The sequence below is a fragment of the Lutra lutra genome, chromosome 13 (genome assembly GCF_902655055.1).
Source record: "Lutra lutra chromosome 13, mLutLut1.2, whole genome shotgun sequence".
Taxonomy (NCBI): Eukaryota; Metazoa; Chordata; class Mammalia; order Carnivora; family Mustelidae; genus Lutra; species Lutra lutra.
Genome location: NC_062290.1, coordinates 48,009,983 through 48,034,060, shown reverse-complemented (window position 1 = coordinate 48,034,060; position 24,078 = coordinate 48,009,983). Strand labels below are relative to the sequence as shown.

The following is a 24,078-nucleotide window of genomic DNA, read 5'->3' as shown; positions in this document are numbered from 1 at the left end:
CCTGGAATAGAGTCCTGCATCGGGTTCCCTGCTCAGCAGGAAGCCTGTTCTCCTCTCTCACTCCCCCTCCTTGTATTCTCTCTCTCACTGTCTCTCTCTCTCTCTTTGTCAAATAAATAAATAAAATCTTTTTTAAAAAAGAGATAAGGTTGTTAAACTAAGGAAATGAGAGGAACAAGTAAAGGGCAAGAGATACTACAGCAGATTCATTTCAGTGTATATCGTCTATATCACTCAATATTTTGTCAGCAGCTATACAAATTCTGTGAGTTCTAGAAGTGATAGCAAAACCCCTAAGTTGGTGTACAGAATGTTATTTTATTTATTTACTAGCTGTATGTTCTTGGACAAAGTAAATAACTTCTCTGATCCTTCATTGCAAAACGAAGATAACATCTATAACATGAGGTTCTTATAAGGTTCAAATGTAGGTGAGAGGTATTTTTATTACTTTTTTAAGGGGGGGGGGTGGGAGCAGAATGAGAAGGAGAGAGGGAATCTCAAGCAGACTCCACGGCCAGCTTGAAACCCAACATGGGGCTCAAGCTCACAACCATGAGATCATGACCCAAAGAGAATCAAGAGTCAGACACTTAACTGAGCCATCCAGGCACCCTACAAAAATATTGATAATGCCCAGGATAGTGTGAAAAAAATAAAGGGACCACTAATCCATTGGGAAGATGCTAGAGATGTTTGCCATGTCTTTTTCAGTAATTTCTGCCATAAAGATGTTCACTTTTAGGACAAAAGGGTATTATGCAACCTGCCAGCTATGCCGAAGAGAGTTAGAAAACACACATAGAGTCTTGTTTAGTTTGTGGCATTATTAAGGGAATTAAATTTTTTGCAGTCAACCTCGACTCTATTTGATCACCTTGCCTGAAGTGTACAATGGACTCCTCACTTGGTGCCTTTTGGACACTACCAGCATGGCTTCACCTGTACACTGAGGAGTTGAGAGTAGAAGAGAAAAACTCCCCAACATAGTTGTAAACAAATGGGACAAAAACAAACAGCCGTCCTTAAACATACTTCAACAAGTAAGCTTTATATAACTCCTCATCTCTTATATCAGAAGCTGTGATCTGTGCCTTTAAAAAGATGAAACCAGCACTCACCAGTGCAGGTAGGAGGACTGAAACACAGCTGACACCTGGGGGTGGCAGCCAAGCTTCCAACAGTGATCTGGAGTGCCTGCCTTCCCCACCTCCTGCTTTAACAACATGGCACCTACCTATAGCTGAGCACCCCACTGTCTTTGTCATCAAGCCTCGGGTTTCCCCATGCTGGCTTTTCTTTTCTGCCCAGCCAGTCTGTCTCCTTGCTGGCTTCCCCAGCTTCTGCTGTCCTCACTTGCTGTGTCTTGCCTTCCTCCCTAGGTTAACAAGCCCCAGCACGTGGGACACAAGGAGGAGCAAACTTTCAATAAATATACTTGATAAGTAGAACTAAATCTCGAATGAACAGAAGAAAAAAAAATTGCTACTAAAAGGTAAAAGATGCCAGACTCAAAAATGGCAGAATGCAGCCTTAGGGCAACCACAACCATAAGTTAGAGGAAAGTTGAATCCTAGTGGAACAGACTCCCCGACGGCTCACGTTTGCATTTCTCTTCAATCAGAGAGAAGAGCTCAAGTGAAAACCATATATGCTAAAATGAAACAGGTTCAAATAACTTCTCAGCCCTGCTTGGCTTCTTTCACTTTTAGTAATGAAATCTCCGGAGGGGTTTATTAGTCTTCATATGAGAGTGATTAAAAGAAGAAAAGAATGGCATAATGGCCGTGTGTGTGTGTGTGTGTGTGTGTGTGTGTGTACTATCCTGAAAATCTATATACCATCTAATACTTTAATTCATCCAATGTATTCCCTGTTGTGCTAGATTCATACTTACATGTGTAAGATTGAGTTGAATGTAAACAAAATAGTCCTATACAACCTTCTCTAAAACCACCAAGTACAAACCAGAGCCCCAAGTTGACTACAGGCCAAACAAATAAAGCCGTAGCCTTTCTTCTCATACTTCAGTTGTGAAATTAGAAGTGCTTCTTCATTGTCTTTCCTAATTTCTCAAATTCCTACTAAACACCTACCATGGGATAAACAAAGCCAGGCGTGTGTCCATCCATTTTTGTCATTAAATGACATAATATCCATGGTATTACATTTTGAATTCACCAAAGAACACAAAGCTGAGAGAAACCAGACAGCTATAATGAACAGAACTTAAATTTTAACTCAGGTCCTCTGATTCCAAGACCTTTCCACAAGCTTAGCTTTTCTTTCCTGAAATCCTCACTAAATTCAGTGAGTAACTGGATATAAAGTTTTATCACCAGTAATAACAACAAACACAGTATTATAGAGTATACTTTAAAATGTCAGATTGTTTTCACTTGTATTTAAAATTGGAGGGGCACCCGGGTGGGGCAGTCAGCTAGGAGACCGACCCTTGACTTCAGCTCAGGTCATGATCTCAGGGTTGTGAGACTGGGCCCCACATTGTGCTCTGTGCTCAGTGGGAGTCTGCTTGGGATTCTCTCTCTTCCTCCTCTCTGTCTCTCCCTCTGCTCGCACTCTCTCTCTCAAATAAATAAATCTTTAAAAAAAACTAATAAATAAAATAAAATTGATCATAGATTTCCAAGTAGAAAAAAAAGAGCAAAATCCAACCATTCTCATCAACATGTAAAAGCAGAGTGAAGACAAATGCCCAGACTTTGAAGACAAGCAGACATTCCTGAAAAGCAGCTCCAGCTCTGTCTGTATTTACTATGTGTTTCTCTGGGTGAGTCACTTCACCCCTCTAAACCTCGGCTTCCTCATCTGTAATGTGATGTTAACATCTTCACTCAAGGATTAAGTCAAATACCACATAATTACCCTGAGCATAGCCAGAAAACCATAGTTGGTACAGTGAACTTTCAGGTTTTTAGAAGCAAATTAACAAGATTTGCAGAATGAAGATGAATCAAGTTAAACACATACATTCACATACATAATACACAATTATATATGGATGTGTGCCTGTGTAAATTAGGTGAATATACACGTTATTTATAAAACATCATGAAAATTGTTGCCTCTGGGATCAAACATGCAGTACAAAGTAGCAGATGTGTCTGCTCAGCCTAGGCCCAGCTCCTTCCCTTCCTTCAACATTGCCATCCCCACCCCATCCCTCTCTTCCAATCCAGGTCAGGATTTGACCTCTTCTTGATCTTCTCTAATGGTTGCTGCCTAACCTCCCCATGTATACAGTTCAGCTGCGGAGGTGACAAGGGTCCCAGGTCCCCCTGCACCCAGCAACACTTAACTGACACCCACAAAGCATGGAGCAAATATGATTACATTTACAGATTATTTGGGATTATTTGTCCCACTCCAGGTCCCCACATACAAAACACCACACATCACCATTATCAATTTATATTTGTTTTTGACTTTATAATTTATATTTGACTCTTGCATCTTCTTCACCGGGCCTCCCAAGTGGCCCTTCAGCTTATGTGTCTACACTCTTAATGACAGGGGGATAATTTCCTCTTAAAGATGTACCATATTTGATATTTTGATAACTCTGGAAAGTTCCTTTCTAATATTAGACCAAAGTCCCCCTTTGTATGATATTAATATATGTGTTTTCTTCTCTTTAATGATCTTTTAAAAAATCTTATCTAATCCCTTTTCTATGAAGTCAGATGAATTTCTGATGGAGTTCCTTTATAAATCAGGTTGTACCACAAGGGCATAACGCTAAGTGAAAGATGCTAATCTCAAAAGATGACATACAATATGATTCCATTTATATGACATTCTGTAAAAAAGCAAAACTATGTAAGGACAGAAAACATACCCGTGGTAGCCAGGGGCTGGTGGCACCAGTATCAGACCACAGACAGGTGTGTAAGGGAAGTCTTCTGAAATTATTCTGCATCCTATTATGTTGGTATGTGGGTAGTTACAATAATCTATGCATGTATTAAAACTCATAGAACTGTATGTTTAAAAAAAGTAACTATTACTATCTGTAAATTTCAAAAAGAATTATTTATTGACCTCTCACTATGTGTGTGTACTATGATTCTTTCATTTTAATCTTTATAATGACCCCATGAGAAAAGTAACATGATTATCATCCCCATTCTAAAGGTAAAGAAACTGAGACACAGAGAGGTTATAACTAACTTGCCCAAGGTCATAAAACTTGATAGAGGCAGAGCTGGGATTTAACCCAAGTAGTCTGACCCCAGAACTGAATATCTACACTCTCCTATGGTGTCTCTGAAAGAAAGGGAAAAGGACGGACACCAGCGAGGCTCAGTGGTTAAGAATCTGACACTTAATCTCAGCCAGGTCTTGATCTCAGGGTCGTGATTTCGGGCCCCATGTTGTACCCCATGTTGGGTTCCATGCTGGGTGTGGAGCCTACTTTAAAAATTTTAAAAGAAAATGAAAAGGAGCTTCACTTACCCTCTGTCAATGAAACCACATGATCTATTTAAGGAGTAGAACATCAGATAGAATTGCATCAACACAATTAACTTGCAAATGTCACTAAGATAGACACATTTCTGGGCCACAAAAAGTCCTAACTGCTGTTTTAACAACTAATATTTAAACTTGGCAGTTTCCAATTTTTCTTGCAATGAAATGTCTTATTAATCTACTAAATAAATTGTAAAATCAACTTTCTAATGCCTGTGTACACTGGTTGTAAAAATCTTTCCCTAACTGTCCCTTAAGGAATCCTTTTTCTGATGTAAAGAAAATGGAGTACATCAATTGGAGGCTCAAATAAATTGTTTACAGTTTCAAAACTCTTATTCCACTCCTTCTGCCTTCCCACTCCCCAAAGCTAAATCCTTCCGGATATTTGTTAGAACTAAAACCTCTTAGTAATGAGACAAGCAGATAAATACACCCACGTCTGGTGCCTTGTGGTCATTCTTACACATTCATTTAGGTTTCTCAGTGCCTGCATTCTATATGCCCACAAACTCTATTCCATTCACTTTGCAAAAATAAAGCTATCGCTGCAAAAGTGGTAAATGATATGCTTCAAATTCAGTAGCAGCTGCAGCTGGGAAGAGAAAACGAAGGGAACAAATTATGATGGCTTTTTAAAAATAAAAGTTACAAAGAGGGCCTAAACGTGGTAAGCACAATCTTGAGATAATACAGGTTACTTAGTTTTGATGTAAAAATTTGGTTCAAGGGGCTTCTGGGTGGCTAAGTTGGTGAAGCATCCAACTCTTGCTTTCCACTTGGGTCATGTTCATGGGGTCCTGAGATCCAGCCCCACATCAGGCTCTTTCTCTCTCTTTCTCTTTCAAAAAAAAAAAAAAGTAAATAAATAAATTTTAAAAATTTTAATAAAAAATAAAAATTGGTTTAAAAAATCTGCTTCTGGGGGCACCTGGGTGGCTCAGTGGGTTGGCCTCTGCCTTTGGCTCGGGTCATGATCTCAGGGTCCTGGGATCGAGCCCCGCATTGGGCTCTCTGCTTGGCGGGGAGCCTGCTTTCTCCCCTCTCTGCCTGCTGCTCTGCCTACTTGTTAAATGAATGGATTAAATCTTTAAAAAAAAAAAAAATCTGCTTCTGCACTTTTTGTATCCAGTACTTGCTCATGGCGGTTGTAATCATTTCAGCTCCCCACCCAGGACAGATTACCCATGCAGTCATGTACACATTCGCCATTTCCAGGCAAGAATGATCTGAGGTCTCTGTAATATTTCTGCCTCAGATCACCTTCCTTGAAATATTCAAGAGTTTAATGGAGCTATTCTCAGCCTATCACCATCGTCTTCTGAACACCTGTAGGCTGAATTCCCTTACTATTCAGGGACCGCTCTTCTAATAAATTCAATGCCTTATGTAACCTACAATTAAGTTCAAGCAAAGTCACATCAAAAAAGGAATGAAAGAAAGATTGTGGAACCTACTCTGTCGTTGGAGTCCAACAGTCCCGGCCCCCTTCATCATTCTGTCACTTACCATCAGCCTACTACAAGACCTATTTCTGAATCTCTGGTCACCTTTATTCTATAAAAGGGCTTCAGCCATATTTATCTTTCAGGGCTACAGTTAGAATCAAATAAGATGATGCTGACCTAACTGGGTTCTCTCTAAGTGATAGTTATAATTACAGTCAAGGAGAGAAATCCTACAGATGGAACAGCGTTCGTCTATGGCCATTTGCAGCTTTATTTCACAATAGCTCCTCAGGCAAATTTGCCTACTCCCTGCCTCAATATCAAGTTTGATCTTGTTACAAACTCATGGGGCTTTCAGTGTTAATTATTAGTTACCAGCACAGCTCCCATGGAACACAATGGATTTTGGTTGATGAAATTAGGCTTGGGAGAGAAATATTTTAGAGATCAGAAACGGCTTTGCAACCTGAGGCAGCTAGCGGGCAGATTGCACAATCGTAATTCACAGGCGCGAGCACACACGCCCACACACCCAGGAAATGTGGGGGTTCTTGTGGAAATCAGTAGCTTATCTATTATGTGCACTCCGGAGCTGTAAACAAGACCATGTGAGGACTCAGCTAGAATGCTTCCTCTGACTCAGTATTAAACAAACTTCCGAACTGTTAGGGAAGGAAATAAAGCCACTGTACCCCCAAAGACATCCAAGACAGAGAGCCAGGGATCATGGGAGTTGTTAATATTTAATTTCTGTCAGAGACAGATACAAGAATTAAAGTAAGTTTTGTCATAAAAACAAAATGCTGCTTAATAACCAAAAGTGAGCATGAATTAGAGTAAGTTGTAATCTTCATATGGACTGCCCTATCAGAAATTTGCATGACCTTTGTGAAATGGCAGGATTTTTAAAAACCTTTGGTGTCTTACTCCATGAGACTCCTAGCACAACTTTCTATTTGGTGACAATAACATTAGTGTCATGGTCTATAATATGATGTTAGCTCAGAATGAATCAGAGACAAAGATCTCACCAGTGGTGGGGAAAAAAAAAAAAACACACTAGGTTTTTTTTCTCATAGATCCTCGTAGACCGCATAACATGATGTTATGGAAAAGACATAAGCTCTGAAATCAGGAGTGTTCTAACCCTGCGTTTTCTAGCACTGTGATCTTGGGCAAGTCGCATCTCCGTACTGAGATCCTATTTTCTCACCTGTAAGATCATGACACTGAGGAGGCTCTTGTTAAGATCAAATCAGATATTAGATGAGTAAGCATTTTGACAAGAGCGACACAAATATGAGGTATTATGACTCACTGCTTTATCCTGTGACTGTCCTCATATCATCTGAAACAGAGATCAAGTTTAGAAACACCCTGGCATTGTTGTTGCTTGAGGTAAATAACAAGCTCTGAAGCTTACATCCCTTTTGGGCTTCATGACATTTTGATTTTTAGAAAGGAAAAAAGATGGCTACCGCCTATAACCAGAAAGCTGCTGTTACAGCTGAATCCAGAGGATACAGATCTTACTTACATATAATTTCATTTCTGAGTTTTAGAAGACTGAATCCAGAATTCACCAATTATAAAATAAGAGGAAATGGTGAAAGCACATTAATCCTTACCAATGCCCACAAAGGAGGATGTTTTATTAAGTGTTGTCTGGGTGCTCAGACAGTAAAGGACATTTACCATTTCCGGCAACCCAAAGCTTGACCTCACACTTGGACTTCTGAAGGTAAACTTCCTGAGAGGAAATTAAATACAGAGAACCTCTCCCAGTTTGAGATACCAAAAACACCGTAAGAAACATTTAGACTAAATTAATTTTTTAAAATTTTACTCAAAGTATCAACTCCAACAGAAAAGGCAGTTTTTTTTTAAATTTAGAATAAGAAGTGAAAGCAAAATCAAAGATATTCAAAATATCCTTTTCTTCTTGCCTATGTCCCTATAAAAATTGGCCCTAAAGTAAGATGAACATTCTTCCTTCTTTCCCTATAATATTTTTACTTAAACCCTAATCGCCAAGGTTTAAAAATGCAAACATTCAACTGAAAGGAAAAGAAAGACCTATAACAGCCATATTTACATATGTGACTTGTGTAAATCAAGTCAAATATGAAAATTTTACACCCAATTCTCATTACTCAAGCTGCTCAGGATGATTCAGGTTTGCTTTCTTCTCTGAGGTATGTTGCACCTTTTGAGTTCAATGGACACTTTGAAAGGTCAAACAGAGTCCATCCTTCAGGCAGATGAAACACTGTTCTATTTTTAAAAGACCTCTAGAGAAGGAAATTCCACAAGCTTCCCAGCTACACATTCCAGTGTCTATCAAATTGCACTGTCTGAAAAATTTTCCTTCTCTCTTATCTAAATCCCTCATTCTGAAATTTAAGCCTGTTGCCTCCTGTCTGGTCCCTGATGGAGATGATGGAGATAGTCTCATCATCCCTTATAGATCAACCTCCTTGCATGAGGCTCTTCTCAAATCCCGCAAGCCAGAAGCCCCTTGATTTCTAACACTCTTTGTCACAGCTCTTTTTTTTTTTAAAGATTTTATTTATTTATTTGACAGAATTCACAAGTAGAGAGAGAGGCAGGCAGAGAGAGAGGAGGGAGCAGGCTCCCTGCTGAGCAGAGAGCCCGATTCGGGACTCGATCCCAGGACCCCGAGATCATGACCTGAGCCGAAGGCAGCGGCTTAACCCACTGAGCCACCCAGGCGCCCCTGTCACAGCTCTTAAATCGTTGCTGTTCCTCACCTATCATTTTCTGCCAAGTTTTCTTCCTTCCACCTTGTATTCATTCCACATACCTTTTAAAAATGATACTTATAAAAAGCAAAGGAAATGAAAATTAGCCAGGAACTTTACTGCACTAAAGAAACCTTTTTTTATTTTGTTTGTTCTCGCCCCTCCTCCGGACACATTCACACATCCTTGTAAATGTTATGTGTAATTTTATTGAATGTATTCCCAGTTTTAAAATTTCTCCTTTAGTTTCACACCCCAGAGCATGTGTTGAGTGAGCTAGCTCATTGTCATAACATTAATAAAGCTGGTGCAAAGGTCAGGAAGAATTTCCTCCTTCATTCAATAAAATTAAATGATGGATTATGTAGTACTGAAGCTCTCTCTTAGGTTATAAGAACTAAAAGCATTTGGCATTGTCCTTGACCCCTTGCAGGTCTTAACAAGACACACAGCCAACTCATTAGAATGAAAAATATCCTTTCTAGATGATCCCCGCATCTACTTCTACTGTGCAAACCTAGGTTGGTTGAGAGAGCTGGACCTCAGGGGAGGGCTGACCCTGCAGAAGCCAGGAGTGGAGAGTCACCTGGCAAATGTTTGGAGGGGCAGGAGCTGTGGCTACATGGTCACACCTCCTAACATCTACTAGGAGATCAGATCCCCTGAGGACAGAATGCTCAGTCCTAACGGGAATTCATACTTGTGTGCCTTCCAAATTGTAGTTTTCTCTTTCAAGAATGTTTCTCCCATGGGGCACCTGGGTGGCTCAGTCGTTAAGTGTCTGCCTTCAGCTCAAGTCATGATCCCAGGGTCATAGGATCGAGCCCCTGCTCTGCTGGGAGCCTGCTTCTTCCTCTCTAATTCCCCCTGCTTGTGTTCCTTCTCTCGCTGTGTCTCTCTCAGTCAAATAAATAAAAAATCTTAAAAAAAAAAAAAAGAATTTTCTCCTCTCCCAGTCTGTGTATCTAATCCAGAAAGTTCATTGTTCAAGACTCTGATCTAGGAATACTTGGCTCAAGAGGTTGTCCCTGATACTCTAGACTGAGTTCCTCTTTAGAGCTTCCCACAGCAACTTCTGCCTGCAGCATTTACCAACTTCCTGTTGACTTTGCTTTCTCTACCATTATGGGAGCAGAGATTTCTCGGGTAGGGACTATGTCTTCCTCATCTTTCAATTTACTCATGCTCATATTGCTTCTACCACCTGAGTGGCTTATTAAATGAGTGAAATAAATATAAAGAGGTATTTAGTAGAGAATGAAGTCACTTCACACTGGGTAGATAAAGATAGCTTTCATGGAGGAGTTGACATTTGTCTTAGACCTTGAAGAACAGTCAGGATTGGGGCATGCAAATTTAGGAGAAATATTATTCTAAAGAATTACGTGAACAAAGGAGCATAGCGAAATAGAATGTTTGGAGAACAGTTCAGTTTGGCTGGAATATAGGGTCTGTTGTGGGAAGAAAATTTTTTTAAAGATTTTATTATTTATTTGTAGAGACAGCACAGTAGAGGGAGTGGCAGGCAGAGGGAGAGGGAGATGCAGGCTTCCTGCTGAGCAAGGAGCCTCATGTGATGCAGGGCTTGATCCCAGGTCCTTAGGATCATGACCTGAGCCGAAGGCAGATACTTAACTGACTGGGCCCACCCAGGCACTGGTGGGCAAAATTTTTAACACACCGACAAAACAAAATGGAGTATATTTGGTCTAAAGAATCTGTCTTTTTTTTTTTTAAGATTTTATTATTTATCTGACAGACAGAGATCACAAGTAGGCAGAGAGGCAGGCAGAGAGAGATGGGGGGAAGCAGGCTCCCTGCTGAGCAGGGAGCCCAATGAGGGGCTCAATCCCATGACTCTGAGATCATGACCTGAGCCAAAGGCAGAGGCTTAACCCACTGAGCCACCCAGGTGCCCCTAAAGAATCTGTCTTTAATCTATAGACAAGGACTAACCACTGAAGTTTTGTTTTTTGTTTAAAAATTCTATTTATCTTTTTGAGAGAGAGAGAGTGAGCAAGAGAAAGCACAAGTCAGGAGAGAGACAGAGGAAGAGGGATAAGCAGACTCCCCTTTGAGCAAGGAGCCCGCGATGGGGGGACTTGATCCTAGAACCTTGGGATCATGATCTGAGCTGAACATAGACGATAACCAACTGAGCCACCCAGGTGGCCCACCACTGAAGTTTTTCAAAGAGATACATGACAGAGTAAAATCTATGTAAGAGTCTAGTTTTAGAAATGGTTGATACGTATATTAGACTAACCCTCCCACAGATAACAGTTATAAACTCCAAATTAGTATAAAAAAACAATTATTTTAAGTTACTTGAGAACAATCAAAAGGAGTCCAAGATAGAGAAGATTTAACCCTTTGTAGAAGGCAATTGCTCAGGGTGAGACTTACTTTTAGAAAGCTTTTCTTCTGAGAGCATTTCTCAATCCATGTGGTTCAGGGTGGCTAAAATTCATAAAGAAAGCCATTGTCTTTCTGACTTAAGGAGTTAGAGAATGAATCAGGGATTCATCAGGGATGCCAAGGTGACCGAAAGGAGGGAACAACAGGGAAGAAAGCCCCCAAATCTCCATATAAACTCCCCTCAAATCCTTGACCAACCACTGAACTGTCCATACATGGAGGAGGATCCAAATAGCCCAGCAGAGAGCAAACCATTAAAAGGCTGAAAAACTGAACGGAGATTTCAGCTGAATGACCGCCACACCCATGCAAAAAAAAAAAAAAAAAAAAAAAAAAAAAAAAAAACAGCAATCTTCAGACAAAGATAAAAGATCCCAAAATCCCTATAACAAATTATCTGCAATGCCTTATATATGAAGTCACTAAAAGAAAAGGGAAATGTGACCTACCGTCAAGAGACAAGGGATGCCTGTGTGGCTCAGTGGGTTAAGCCTCTGCCTTCGGCTCAGGTCATGATCTCAGGGTCCTGGGATGGAGACCCACATCACATTCTCTGCTCAGCAGGGAGTCTGCTTCCTCCTCTCTCTCTGCCTGCTTCTCTGCCTACTTGTGATCTCTCTCTCTGTCAAATAAATAAATAAAATCTTTAAAAGAGAGAGAGAGAGACAAAATAGTCAAGACAAAGCAACTCCGAAATGATGTAGACATCATAATTAGCAAAAAAGACCTTAAAGCAGGTATCATAAATATATTCAAAGACTTAGGAGAAAGTAGGGTTCCTCAAGAGTAAACGGATATGGCAACAGAAAAATGAAAGCTATAAAAAAAGAACAAAATGGAAATTCTAGAGTTCTGGCAGTGAAGGAGAACTCCCAAGTGAACCCAAAAACTGAAGACTGAAGATTTCAGAAGGAAAGTGGGAGGGACGGTGGTGAGAGGGAACATTAAGACTGATTTGCTAAAGAAAAAATACTGAAAAAATGAGCCTTTCATTTTTCAGAGCCTTTATGATGATGGACCAATGATATCCAAGAGGTTTGCATGCACATGCATATAATCAGAGACCTACAGAGAGAGGAACAAGAAAGTGAAGGGGAAAATATTTGAAGGAATAATGGCTTAAAACTTGCAAAATTGTTTAAATATTAACCGACATAGCCAAGAGTTCCTGGTGAATATGAAGCAGGAAAATATAAAGAAAAATTAGATCTAAGTACATCAAAAATTGAACTAGTGAAAACCAAAGATAAAGGGAAAATCTTGACTGCAACTAGAGGAGAAAGAACATATTACACAATGGTACAAATCATGCCTGACTTCTCAATATTCGCAATGGACACAAAACACAAGGGAGCATATGGAAGTAAACAAAAACCTATCAAACCAACATTATATATCCAGTGAAAATATCCTTTGAAAAGGAAGATGAAATGGACTTTTGGGGATGAACAGAAACTATAAAATTTACTACCAGCCAGTCTGCTCTAAAAGAAATTTTTCAGGGGCGCCTGGGTGGCTCAGTGGGTTAAAGCCTCTGCCTTCAGCTCAGGTCATGATCTCAGGTCCTGGGATCGAGCCCTGCATCGGGCTCTCTGCTCAGCGGGGAGCCTGCTTCTCCTTCTCTTTCTGTCTGCCTGTCGCCTACCTTGTGATCTCTCTCTCTGTCAAATAAATAAATAAAATCTTAAAAAAAAATAAAAGAAATTTTTCAGGTTGAAGAAAATGACATCAGATGAAAGCTCAGGAGTCATAGAAAGGATGCAGAGCCATCAAAATGGTAAATAGGAATAAATAGGAAAACCACTTTTTTCTTCCTTTAATTGACTTAAAAGGTAACTGAAAAATTTAAAAGCCTTCCAAGGATTGCCGGAACATCTGTGGAAATTTTTAACATAGAGATTAGAACCAAACAAAAAATTTCATCAAGGCACTTCACTTGAATCTTCAGAACACTGGGGACTAAAGAAGATGCTACAAGCTTCCAGAGAGTGGGGGAAATCACATATAGAGGATTATGAACAAATTACTTTGGGATTTTTCAATTACACTGAAAATAAGAAGATAGTACTTTCAAATACTTGAAGGAAATTATTTCTAACCTGTAATTCCATATCCATGTAGAAGGCAAAAATAAAGACTTCTTCAAACATTAAGGACTCAAAATAAATAAATAAATAAATAAAATTACCTCCTATGCATCCTAAGACTATTGAGGAAGTCTCCAAGAAAGAAAGCATCGTGTATAAGAAATAGAAGTTTGGTACAGGAGGATCACAAAGAAAAATCTCAGGAGAACAGCTTGTACAGGAGACGTAGAGATAAAAACAGACTTTCCTGGAGAAAATTTCAAAAACACTCCATTTTCAACCATTTCTGGGGTACTTCGTGGACCTTTTCAACTTGACAGCTTAAGTTCCCTGTGGAAACTCTATTCAATTATTTGTTGCATTTTCTATTTCTCCATTTATTTCCTTGGCACATACCAAGAAGCAGCAAAGACAGATAGCATAAGATAGGATAGAAAATAGAAGCTACAATATATTGTAAAGCAAGGATTTTTTCTTAGCTTGAATTTTCCCAAAAATAGTGCTGGAAGCAAGAAGTTGCAAACAGGGGTAGAAGAGAGGGGAGAGCAAGGGAAAGTGGAAAAAAGCAAACACACCACTTCATCATTAAGATAACTACTGTAGGCAATTTGCGCTCAGTCATGACTGGAATTTTCTAAAGAGGATATAGAATGCCTTTTGGAATTGTTCACCTAAGAATTGATGATTTTTATCCACCACTCCTATCTCATAGTAGTTGAAATTTACTTGAGGATATATCAACCCCTATGTGCTTCCAGATCAAGCATAGCTGGTCTTTGAAAATATCTAGGGGCGAAACAGCCTGTGCTCGAGAAAAGATGTCAGCCTGAGGTAAGCCATTGAATGTGCGCTGAAATCAGAGATGGAGCTTAGAGGAGGTGAGTCAAGAATCCAGAAGCAGGGGCGCCTGGGTGGCTCAGTGGGTTAAGCCGCTGCCTTCGGCTCAGGTCATGATCCCAGGTCCTGGGTTCGAGCCCCACGTCGGGCTTTCTGCTCAGCAGGGAGCCTGCTTCCTCCTCTCTCTCTGCCTGCCTCTCTGCCTACTTGTGATTTCTCTCTGTCAAATAAATAAAAATAAAATAAAATCTTAAAAAAAAAAAAAAAGAATCCAGAAGCAATTCACACAGTCTGTCCTTTGTCTCCCTCAGAAATTCCTCTGCCTCTAAGTCTTCAAGGTCAGCCACAATTTCTACACCACTTCATAGGTAAAGTTTACTAATGTAATCTCCAGTCTTCAGTGCTGCAACTGGTCCTGAAGTCATTGATATCTTACTACCTCCTCCCTACACCACCTTACTACCTCCGACCTCCACCATCAATATTAAACTTCCCTCTCCTCCAACCACTACTCCTACTTGTCCAGGTTCCTAGCCTAGTGGGTGATGTAACCTGCATCCCTAGCTGGCTGAACTCTTGGCTGTCCTGCTGGTGTCAGACCATGTTGGCTACAATTGTCATTCAGCATTATCGCCAGGCATGTGAATGACAAGACATGCCCATGATTGACCCATACCTCGCCAGTCCCTTAGTTACCTCACATTGCCCAAGGCTTTTCCCCTTCCTAAATCACTCCCATTGAGAGTCTAGTACTATATATTGTAGCTTGGGTTCTACCAGAAAGCAAAGCCCTAGTCAAGGAGATAAACCCAGAGTACAAGTGGGAGAACAGAGAAAATTAGGGAAGGGAAAAATGTCTACATAAAGTTGCATTTCTGACATCACAGCTCTTGGATACTGGGGTTTAATTTTGGTGTCTAAGGAACATACAGAACGTATTTCAGAGCTGTCCTCTAGAAAGACAACTGGGGAAAGCATTAATCCATAGGTTTCCATCTCTCATTGATTGAGGATTTCTCTCAAAGTTACCTTTCATAAATTTGGGGGCTCCATGTGTGAGCTTTACAACTAGGATCTCATTACAAGCTGTAGCATGGATGAAGTCCTGGAAATACATGGTATTCATTTGAGATGAGACTCTGTTGTAATATGAGACAAATCTAGGTTGGAATCAGAGGTGAGACTGAGAAGATGTGGTTTTGGGTCTCAGAGGCTCTGATAGAGTCTATCTGAGCTTCTCAAGGAATTTGGACTTAAATTGGTAAAACATAAGTATATACCAAAGGGTTTTAAGAAAAAGATTGACATAATTAGGTTTGTATTGTAGGGAGATAACACCTGAGATGCTGAGGAGGATGAATTAGGCAGAGAAAGGAATGGCAAAGTAGTACAGGAGAACATTCTGGAGATTCCGCCTATGGGTGATTGTGCACGAGAGCAGTGTCCATGAAGAAGGAGGAAGAAAGGAATTAATGAGCTACTTGAGATATTGAATCAATAGAGGGAAATTTGGGAAAAGCTTCCCACGATAATTTGCTCAAAAATACTATTTTAACAAAGTATCAGCAACCAGACATTATCTGTCAGTTAGTAGGGAGTGGAGAGTTTGTTGATACAATCAATGTGGTTTCAAACTCAGGCCAATGAATGGATCATGATGCTAGTCATAGGTATGTGCATAGGAAAAAGAGAAAAGAAGTCATGTGTTAACTTTTTTTTTTTTCCAAGGGGATGGGTAGAGGAGAAATTGATGTGATGTTTACTTTATTTTCTAAATTATCGTTTTTGTGGAATTTTATCTTTCAACATGATATAATAGTATTAGGTTCTAGAATGAGGGGCAGGAGGAATGAAGACATCAAAAATAAGAAATAGAACTTCTTCCATATACACACAGATACATGGAAAAAAAAAAAAGATTGAGAGAAAATCTTGTCTCTTATGCCCAGAAAATTTAGTGTTACATACTTGAAAGGGAGGTTTTTTCTTTAAATAAATAATATAAAAGAAAGTTTAAAAAATGTATGGAAAGAATAAACTGCAGGAACAAACCAAATGCCACCAAAACGTTGAAAGCACCAAAGTCTATCCCTTCATATGATATATGAATATATAAGTGATATAAGGTGAAATAAGTAAAAAAAAAAAAAAAACCTTTAGTTTTGGGGTTTATCAGTTCCAGTGTGGTTTTGTGCTATCCTCTGCATCTCTTCAGCTATTTTTGAACACTTAACAGATTCTATACTACCTTTTTTTTTTCCTTTGTGGGATTTGTATTCCTTCAAAGACATAGCCCCATACTTTTCTTTTTTATTTTTTTGTCAACGATATTTAATGAGCAGCTACTATGTTATCACTGTGGTAGGGGCTTTGATATTATCATCCCTATCATAGACATAGTACTTACCCTTCTGATAGTAATTACCTAGCTTTGTACATGACTTTAGCACTTAGTTAACAGTATAACTTCAAGTAATTCACTTAATCTTTCTGAGCCTCAACTTTCTCATTGTTAAAGGGTGGGGGGAATATTGCATGTACAGGATAGTGTTGAGATGGATATTATTCATTTATTCATGCATTCATTAATTCAATAAATATTTGTTAAGTGCTCTCTACATCTAATATATATGTGTTTTGTGAACCAAAAATAGTATGTCTCTAGTGTAAATTATTATTGTGTGTACGTAATAAACTGAACTAGCATTTTTACTTTTACTTGCTCGTCTGTTTATTTTGTTTAAAAAATCTTTTTTAGCCATGATGTTCTATAAATTCAAGCACCAAAATGTGTCATCTTCTAGGTCAGAGTTGCTAACCATTTTCATGTCTAAATTCAACAAATCTGTGAATCTGATAACAGAGGATAACGTTTTACTTCAAAGTGATCAAACAGATACTCAGCCAACAAAACTGGAAAGTAAACAGAAGCAAGAAGAGAACTAATGAATAAGGAGAGCATAAAGGAAAGGAGGAAGTTTGAGGGATGGTTTTGAAATGTGCGATCATGAAATCACATGTGCTCCCTTTTTTCTATTAATATTTTGAATGTGAGGACTACGGGAAGAAAGCCAGATACCTCGCTGATAACCAAACTGCTTGTTGATTGGACTTCTGTGGACCATTTTATAAGGTTACTCAGCAGGAGACGTCTGGAATATTTGTGTTCTGACATTCGCATTATTTGCTTTTGAGACTAAATCCCACACATATCTTTATAATATTTAATATAAGCAATAGTCATGGCAGAAAACCAATGGTACAGAAGCCGCCCTTACTTTGGTGAGAACATCAAACTTAAAGGAAGAGAAATATTTTATTATAAAGCCCACAACTTTCACCCAACCGTACCCCTTGACAGATCCTGGTGGGATTAATTACACATAGACATTTTTCATACCATTTGCTACCTGCAATCTAATGTTAGCTCTTCTGCTTGATCGAGGCTTCATCATACATATCTGCACCTCCATATATATTTTATGACCTCAAGGAATTTGAGAATTCTCCCGTCTGCTGCCTGTTCCCTTTATCACTATGTCAACATCATAACTGATAACCAGGAACAAGAAGCAAACCTGGGTAGAAATGAAGTAAAGGAAGAGTTAAAAGTCAGCAGACAGACCCAGTGACTTTGGAAATGAGTGCAGTCTCTGACTCACAGTAAAAAGTACAGCACATAAGCTCTTGACTCCAGATCAAATGTTTTCCCACAGGAACAAGGATTCCCAATCCTGATACTGCCGTACATGGACCCTGGACTTGGCGGGTGGTGGGAGCCCGTTGTCCCACTGGTGGTATGGAAACACTCCAGTACGCAAGAGGGGGCTAAAGTGATCCTAGGGGCGATGGATTGGAGTCAGAAACGTCAGTCGGAACTCACGTTTAGGTGGAAAAGCTAGTCTCATCAGACAAATGCTGGCGAACACATCGGTGGTGCATAACCCTTTAGTATGTGTTCACAAGAGCCTTACATCGTTGTTCACATGCGACTTTAATAATCGACCCTCAGGGCTGGCAAGCTGTTTCTGTAAAGGCCTGAGAGCAAATATTTTAGGTTTTGTGGGCCCCATGGGCTCTGTAGAGACAATGCCGTTCCGCCCCTTGTGGGACCTCGGCAGCCATCAACAAGCCCGTGGGTGAGAGAGCAGGGCTGTGCTCCACTCAGACAGGGCACCACACCTGCCCTGTAGTCTGCCAATCCCTGATCTCTTCTACAGAATCAGAAAAGTGAAAGAAAATACATGAATGAGACCACATGTGCTGTATGAGCTCAACACTGGAAGAAGTACTTGTAGAGAAAAACGTTAGCAGAAACTGCTCGGAAACATGAACCAGATTTTTCCCTGGATGGTAGAATAAGAACTTTCCCCACTCCTTATTCCTACCATTGCATTTTCCTGTACTCAAAGTACGAAAAAAGGAACCCAAAAGCCAACCTCTGAATTCATACTTTCATCAGAAAGACAGAGATTCCCGGGTCAATTTAAGATTTGGAAATGTTCTTCTTGGTGACACTTTTTTGAATATCCATTCAAAAAAAAAACAAAAAACAAAAAACAAAACTTGAGTTAATCTTCATCCAAGTCTCCATTATAGTGGACATATTTTGACATTCAGAAGCCATCTTTTGCAATATTGCTTGCTTCTAATCAACTCAGACTACAGTTTTGAATCTATCATTTAGTTATTCGTGAAATGTTTCACTTCTTCCAGAGCTTCTGAAGCTTTAGGAGGATCGCCTACAGGCACAATGTTGGAAAATGTTGCCTGCACTCCTCAAGCTCTTCTTAATGACTCGTGTTCTTAATAGCCTCTGTTTAAGTGACAAAAGAACCAGTGTTGTTAGGAGGGATGTACAGAGCATCACACAAGTTTACCCTGGCAAGCCGCAGGCCCTGATCTGCAATCCTGTGTCAGCACTTTTTAGTCCCACGAACATGGATACAGATGGGCGTGCAGGCTGCTCCCGGCTCTTCCTGGGGCCAACCAAAACATGGAAAACAAAGGCCTTTATAAGCTCAGTGCTGACCACAGTCCCTACAGCATTGCTAAAGTCACATTTTTCCTCTGACTTTCCATCTACAGAATACGTTTCACCTGAGAGAAATCAGATTGCATTCACAGGCCAGGACTCTGGCTTGTTCTAGTGAGGGTATGTAATTGCTCCCTCTGGAAAAGGGAAAATGGAGCCTTTCTCGGTCTTTCTCTAAGAACTTAAAAAACAACCCAATGGGTCTCTGAACACAGGACACAAACCAAGGACAACTAGTTAGCCTGGAGGACAGGCACGCAGTTGGCTGACACCATGCAAATAACAGAAAATAAGGCCATTATCTGAGACCATTCAAGGGAGGGAAAGATACGCTTTCTCAGCTTCACCAGCACCTCAAAGAGCCCTAACTTAGCCACCATAAAGTCATCCTCTCCTGTCTTTCACACCATCCATTATTCTCTCTCAGAAGGAATTTTGTGCTATTATAAGTAATCATCCTATTCTGGTTTAAACTTTTAGTTGCCTTACTAGAAACATGCTCTTTGTGAGGGCAGAGACCACAGTCCTTTTGTTTTTAGTTTTTGTTGTGTGGGCTGTTTTCTATAATAAATACGTGATAAACATTTGTTGAATGCATAGATGAATCACAGAATAATTGTAGAGAGACCCCGAATTACTAATCAGACAGTGTGTTCTAGTGTGGCTCTATCATCAACTGTGAGATATAATAATTAGGTTCCCACCATGGTGGGAACACCCACCCCAAATCTTAGTAACTTACCTGGGAAAGCACTGACTTTTGCCCACACCACAAGTCTGCATGTTTGCTGAAGCTCTACTAGGCTTGATTACAACCAGCCTTCAGGTTGGAGTCAGGCTGTCTCCCCACATCTCCCCATTCTGGGACAATCTTCTACTTGGAACATGTTTTCATTGTGAATAGCAGAGGCACGAAGGGGAGAGAGGAAACACACATACCTCTTCAAGCCTCAGCTTGGAACTGACACACTGTCACTTCTGCCTACTTTCCATTGACCAAAGCAAAGCATATGGCCAAGCCCAACCTCAGGGAGCAGGGAAATAGACAATGCCACACAGTATTCCACAGGGAGGAAGAGGAGGGAAGGGAGAATTGTGGACAAATAATATTGCCTATAACATTAGACAAGCAAAATGCATAGTTTCAGTTTCTGGGGGAGGGGGAGGGGTGGGGAATGACAATTCTAGTCCTGATAAACACAGGGCTCTTCTGAGGGCCATATGTTCTTATGTAGACATTATGTAATTAAAATTGTTTAAGCAAGAGCCTGACATTGTGTTGGCACCAGATAATGATTGGAAATGACAAGTCATTTTCTTTTTCTTCTAGAAAAAAAGACGACAATCAAAATATAATACGATTGTTGCTTCACATAAGTTGTGTATAGAATATTGTGGGAACAGGAGATAGAGTTATAAAGTTGGCCTGAGTGATGTTCGTGATGTTCTCCAAGCTACTTTAAAATTAAGGAAGAACAGCCGCTGTGGAGAAGAGGGAAGTGGAAGTGTGTAGGAAGAGAGGAGGCGTTTGCTTTATCAGGATCATTTCCTTTTTAGAGTAAAGAGGAAAGATTTGAAACAAATACAGCAAAAACCAAAGCTGTCATCTGATAAATCTAGATGTTGAAAAAATTGAGTCTGTTATGTTACTTTCAGTGTATGTGTGAGCTATATGATAATCAAAAATTAGAATTTATAAATTATTATAAAATCAGTGCCTGGCAGACGAACAAGGGAAGGAAGATATTCTGGGCAGAAAGAAGACACGTGGTAGGAAAAATGACTTGGTCTTTTTTTTTTTTTAAGATTTTATTTATTTATTCAACAGACAGAGATCACAAGTAGGCAGAGAGGCAGGCAGAGAAAGAGGGGGAAACAGGCTCCCTGTTCAGCAGAGAGCCCGATGTGGGGCTCGATCCCAGGACCCTGTGATCATGACCTGAGCCCAAGGCAGGGGCTTAACCCACTGAGCCACCCAGGTGCCTGGGTCTTAATGGATAATAGAGCATGAGGGGAAACGGTGGGAGAGAATGAGACAAAGGAACAAGAAGGGACAGTATTAGTTTTATACAGCTGCGATACAAATACTGGTGACTTAGAACAGAAGAAATTTATTGTTCCACCATCCTCTATCTGAGGTCAAGGTATCAGCTGGGTTGTTTCCTTCTGAGGGCTCTGAGAGGAATCTGTTCCATGCTTCTGTCCTTGCTTCCAGTGAGGGCCAGTAATTCTTGGCATTCCTTGGCTCATACATACACCACCCCAATCTCTGTCTCCACCTTCACCCGGCATTCTCCTTGTGTGTCTCGTCTTCACATGGCCATCTCCCCACCGCACCCCCCTCTATGTCCAAATTCCCTCTTCACATAAGGACTTGTTGTCATGTTGGATTAAGTCGTGTTGGATTAAGAGCCCACCCTACTCCAGTTGAACCTCACCTTAATTTAACTAATGACATCAGCAACAACCCTATTTCTGAAAAAGATCACATTCTGAGGCACTGAAGATTAGGATCCCAACAGATCTTTTGGGGAGACACAATCTAACCCAGAAGAAATTGCTACTAATTTTTGGCTACTATTATCAGCAAATTTTTGTATTTCCTAAGAAAATTCAAAGGAAGAGCATAGTATATTGTTAACCAATTGAAAGATCTCCTCAGGGAACCTATGACTTAGCTGACTGGAAGGAAGGAAATCACCAGAAGGACGGTGCTTTCTGTGTTTCTTCCACTTTACTCTTCTTGTGCCTCCCAGGCGAACCCCCATCAGGCTCTGCTTCTCAGCAGCCCACATGGGGTGACTCACCATCCTGCCCCATCAGTTCTGTCATCTGAAGAAAAAAGCCTCCGGCTACTACCACCCCTCTCTGGACTGTGGTGTTTGGCCCTGAAGTTAATTTTCAACCTTGGGCTCTACAGAAATGAAGTTGCACACCAAGATCCAGCAGCAGGGATCTGCTTCCTAGTTTATCTCTGTTTTAGGAAACTTCCTAAATGGGCTCTTCATGACGCATGGACAGAATTTTCCATCCTTCATAATCTGTTTTCCGGTTTACAGCAAAAAGAAAAAAAAAAAAAGCCAGTGAGTTCCTTCAAATCAGTGCTTAGACCACTTGGTCCATCCCTCATCCTAGCCAAATGCTTTTCCCCTCTAACTGAACTATAACTGAACTATCTAGCTCTCATCAACTTCTCTATCCCCCATTTCACTCCACTCTCTCCTTGGCTCCCTATTTTGTGAAAAACCACGTCCTTTTGTTCTTTGAGCATTCCCATGCCCTTTTTACCTCCAGGCCATTTCACAAGGTTCTTCCTCCAGCTTCTCAAATGTCCGCTCCCTCTGAAACTTCACTCTCATTCTCAATTAGCACTTCTTGGGAGAGGTCGTCTGTACCCTTCTTCTCCAGAATAGCTCCTTCAGATTCTCAGATTTCTCGTGTCATTTATTTCCTTTTAGAATTATTTGTTCATTTCATTAATTCCTAGCTGACTGTATGTCTCCTTTAGAAAATGAGGAAATGTGTCCACCTAGTTCAATAATAGCCTCTGTACCTGGCACTTAATAGGGGCCTCATAAATAGAAATTAAATGAGAAAAATAAAACTTTGGGCTCAGGCCTTCTCCACCAAGTCTTCACAAGTTTAGGCTCTAAGCAAGAAAGGTAGGCCACTTGCCTTAGCGGGCTGTTATTGCCGGTGTCCCAGGTCTCTGATTCTGTTTGCTGGGTTACTGATACCTTATTCTGAAGTCCCTAATCTTGGCTTTTGGATTTAGTTCCAAAGTTCTGGATTCCAGACCCTGTTTACAAGAGACAGGGCCCGAGAAGATCAGCTGGGCTTCTCCCTGCCTCTTCCTGCACTTGAGGTTTTGTGGGCTGGAAATGATACTTTCTGCTCCTACCTGGCTTAGTTAATAACCACAGAACTGACCCCAAACCTCCGAAAGCCCTCCTTGTCTGACTCAGTTCCTGTCCTCCCTCTCTCTCACACCCATCTTTCCACTCTGAATCTTCCTTCTTTTTGTTCCCACCCCAGTCAGACCATGACAACAAACATAAAGGTGTGGTTCCTATGAACACCACTTTACGAACACCACTTTTAAAAGCTAATCATTCCAACTCCCAGGAACCTCTTTTGGAGGCTTATGCAAAACTGCTAGTACACCGTTTCACTAAATACAACTAATCACCACATTAACAATTAGGATCTATGCATTTGCTGACTCCAGTACAGATAGGGGTTACCCCTGCCACATTTTCAAGTTTGGGTACTTTTAGACTCTTTTCAGATATGGATGAAACCATTTATAGGCTTGACAGTGGGGATGCCTTGAAGACTTCTCTCTGAAAACCTAATTCTATCACTTTCTTTAAAATCCAGTGTCCGGAAAGCATTTGAAAAAAGCTACCGTGAGTTGCCTGGATATTGTCCAAGCTCTGGATACCATAGTTAGTCACACGGAATGTGGAATGGGCTAGACGTCTTGGAATTATTCTCGTTAAACTGGTGTAAGCGATTGACCCAAAAGTTTTAATAATCGTTATTTGTTTAACAAGTTCCTGTGAGGAAAGCTATGCAGTTGTCTTATGAAGTAGCTTCTTAAAAGGCTTTTATTTTGTCTGGATATGATAAGAATCATTACGTGGTATGTCTAGCTGATGACTTAGTGTTCTTTCAGTGCATAGAAACTTCTATGGGAAAAAGAATTAGACAATAAGCACCAATGACTTAATACATGCCATGTTTCCAATTCAATTTGCTTTGATAAAAATCAAATAATCCCCAGGAACACAAATATTTATCTACAGTGATTGGACAGTCTGTTAAAATTGGCATTCTCAGTCCCTCCAAAACATTCATTTGTCCTTTATACGACCCACACATTGTCAAGAGGTTAATAATGTTGAAAAATTCCTGTGGTGTTTTTAGTTTTTGTGCTATCTGGCAGAGAGCATCAGGATCCTTAATTTTGTTTTCAACATAGCATATTCTTTATTCAC

General features: G+C 40.2%; 1 protein-coding gene across 2 annotated transcripts in view; it reads right to left on the bottom strand.

The window, feature by feature from the left end:
* Positions 1-24,078, bottom strand: part of LOC125083920 (uncharacterized) — a 153,868-nt gene that overhangs the window by 10,472 nt on the left and 119,318 nt on the right. The window contains exon 4 of one of the 2 annotated variants that reach the window (XM_047700936.1): positions 21,170-22,529. The exons of the other annotated variant lie outside the window; for it this stretch is intronic. Coding sequence (XP_047556892.1) covers positions 22,497-22,529 — 33 coding nt within the window. The 3' untranslated portion in view covers positions 21,170-22,496. Of the gene's footprint in view, positions 1-21,169; positions 22,530-24,078 lie in introns of those variants that run through there. 2 annotated transcript variants of the gene reach the window in all.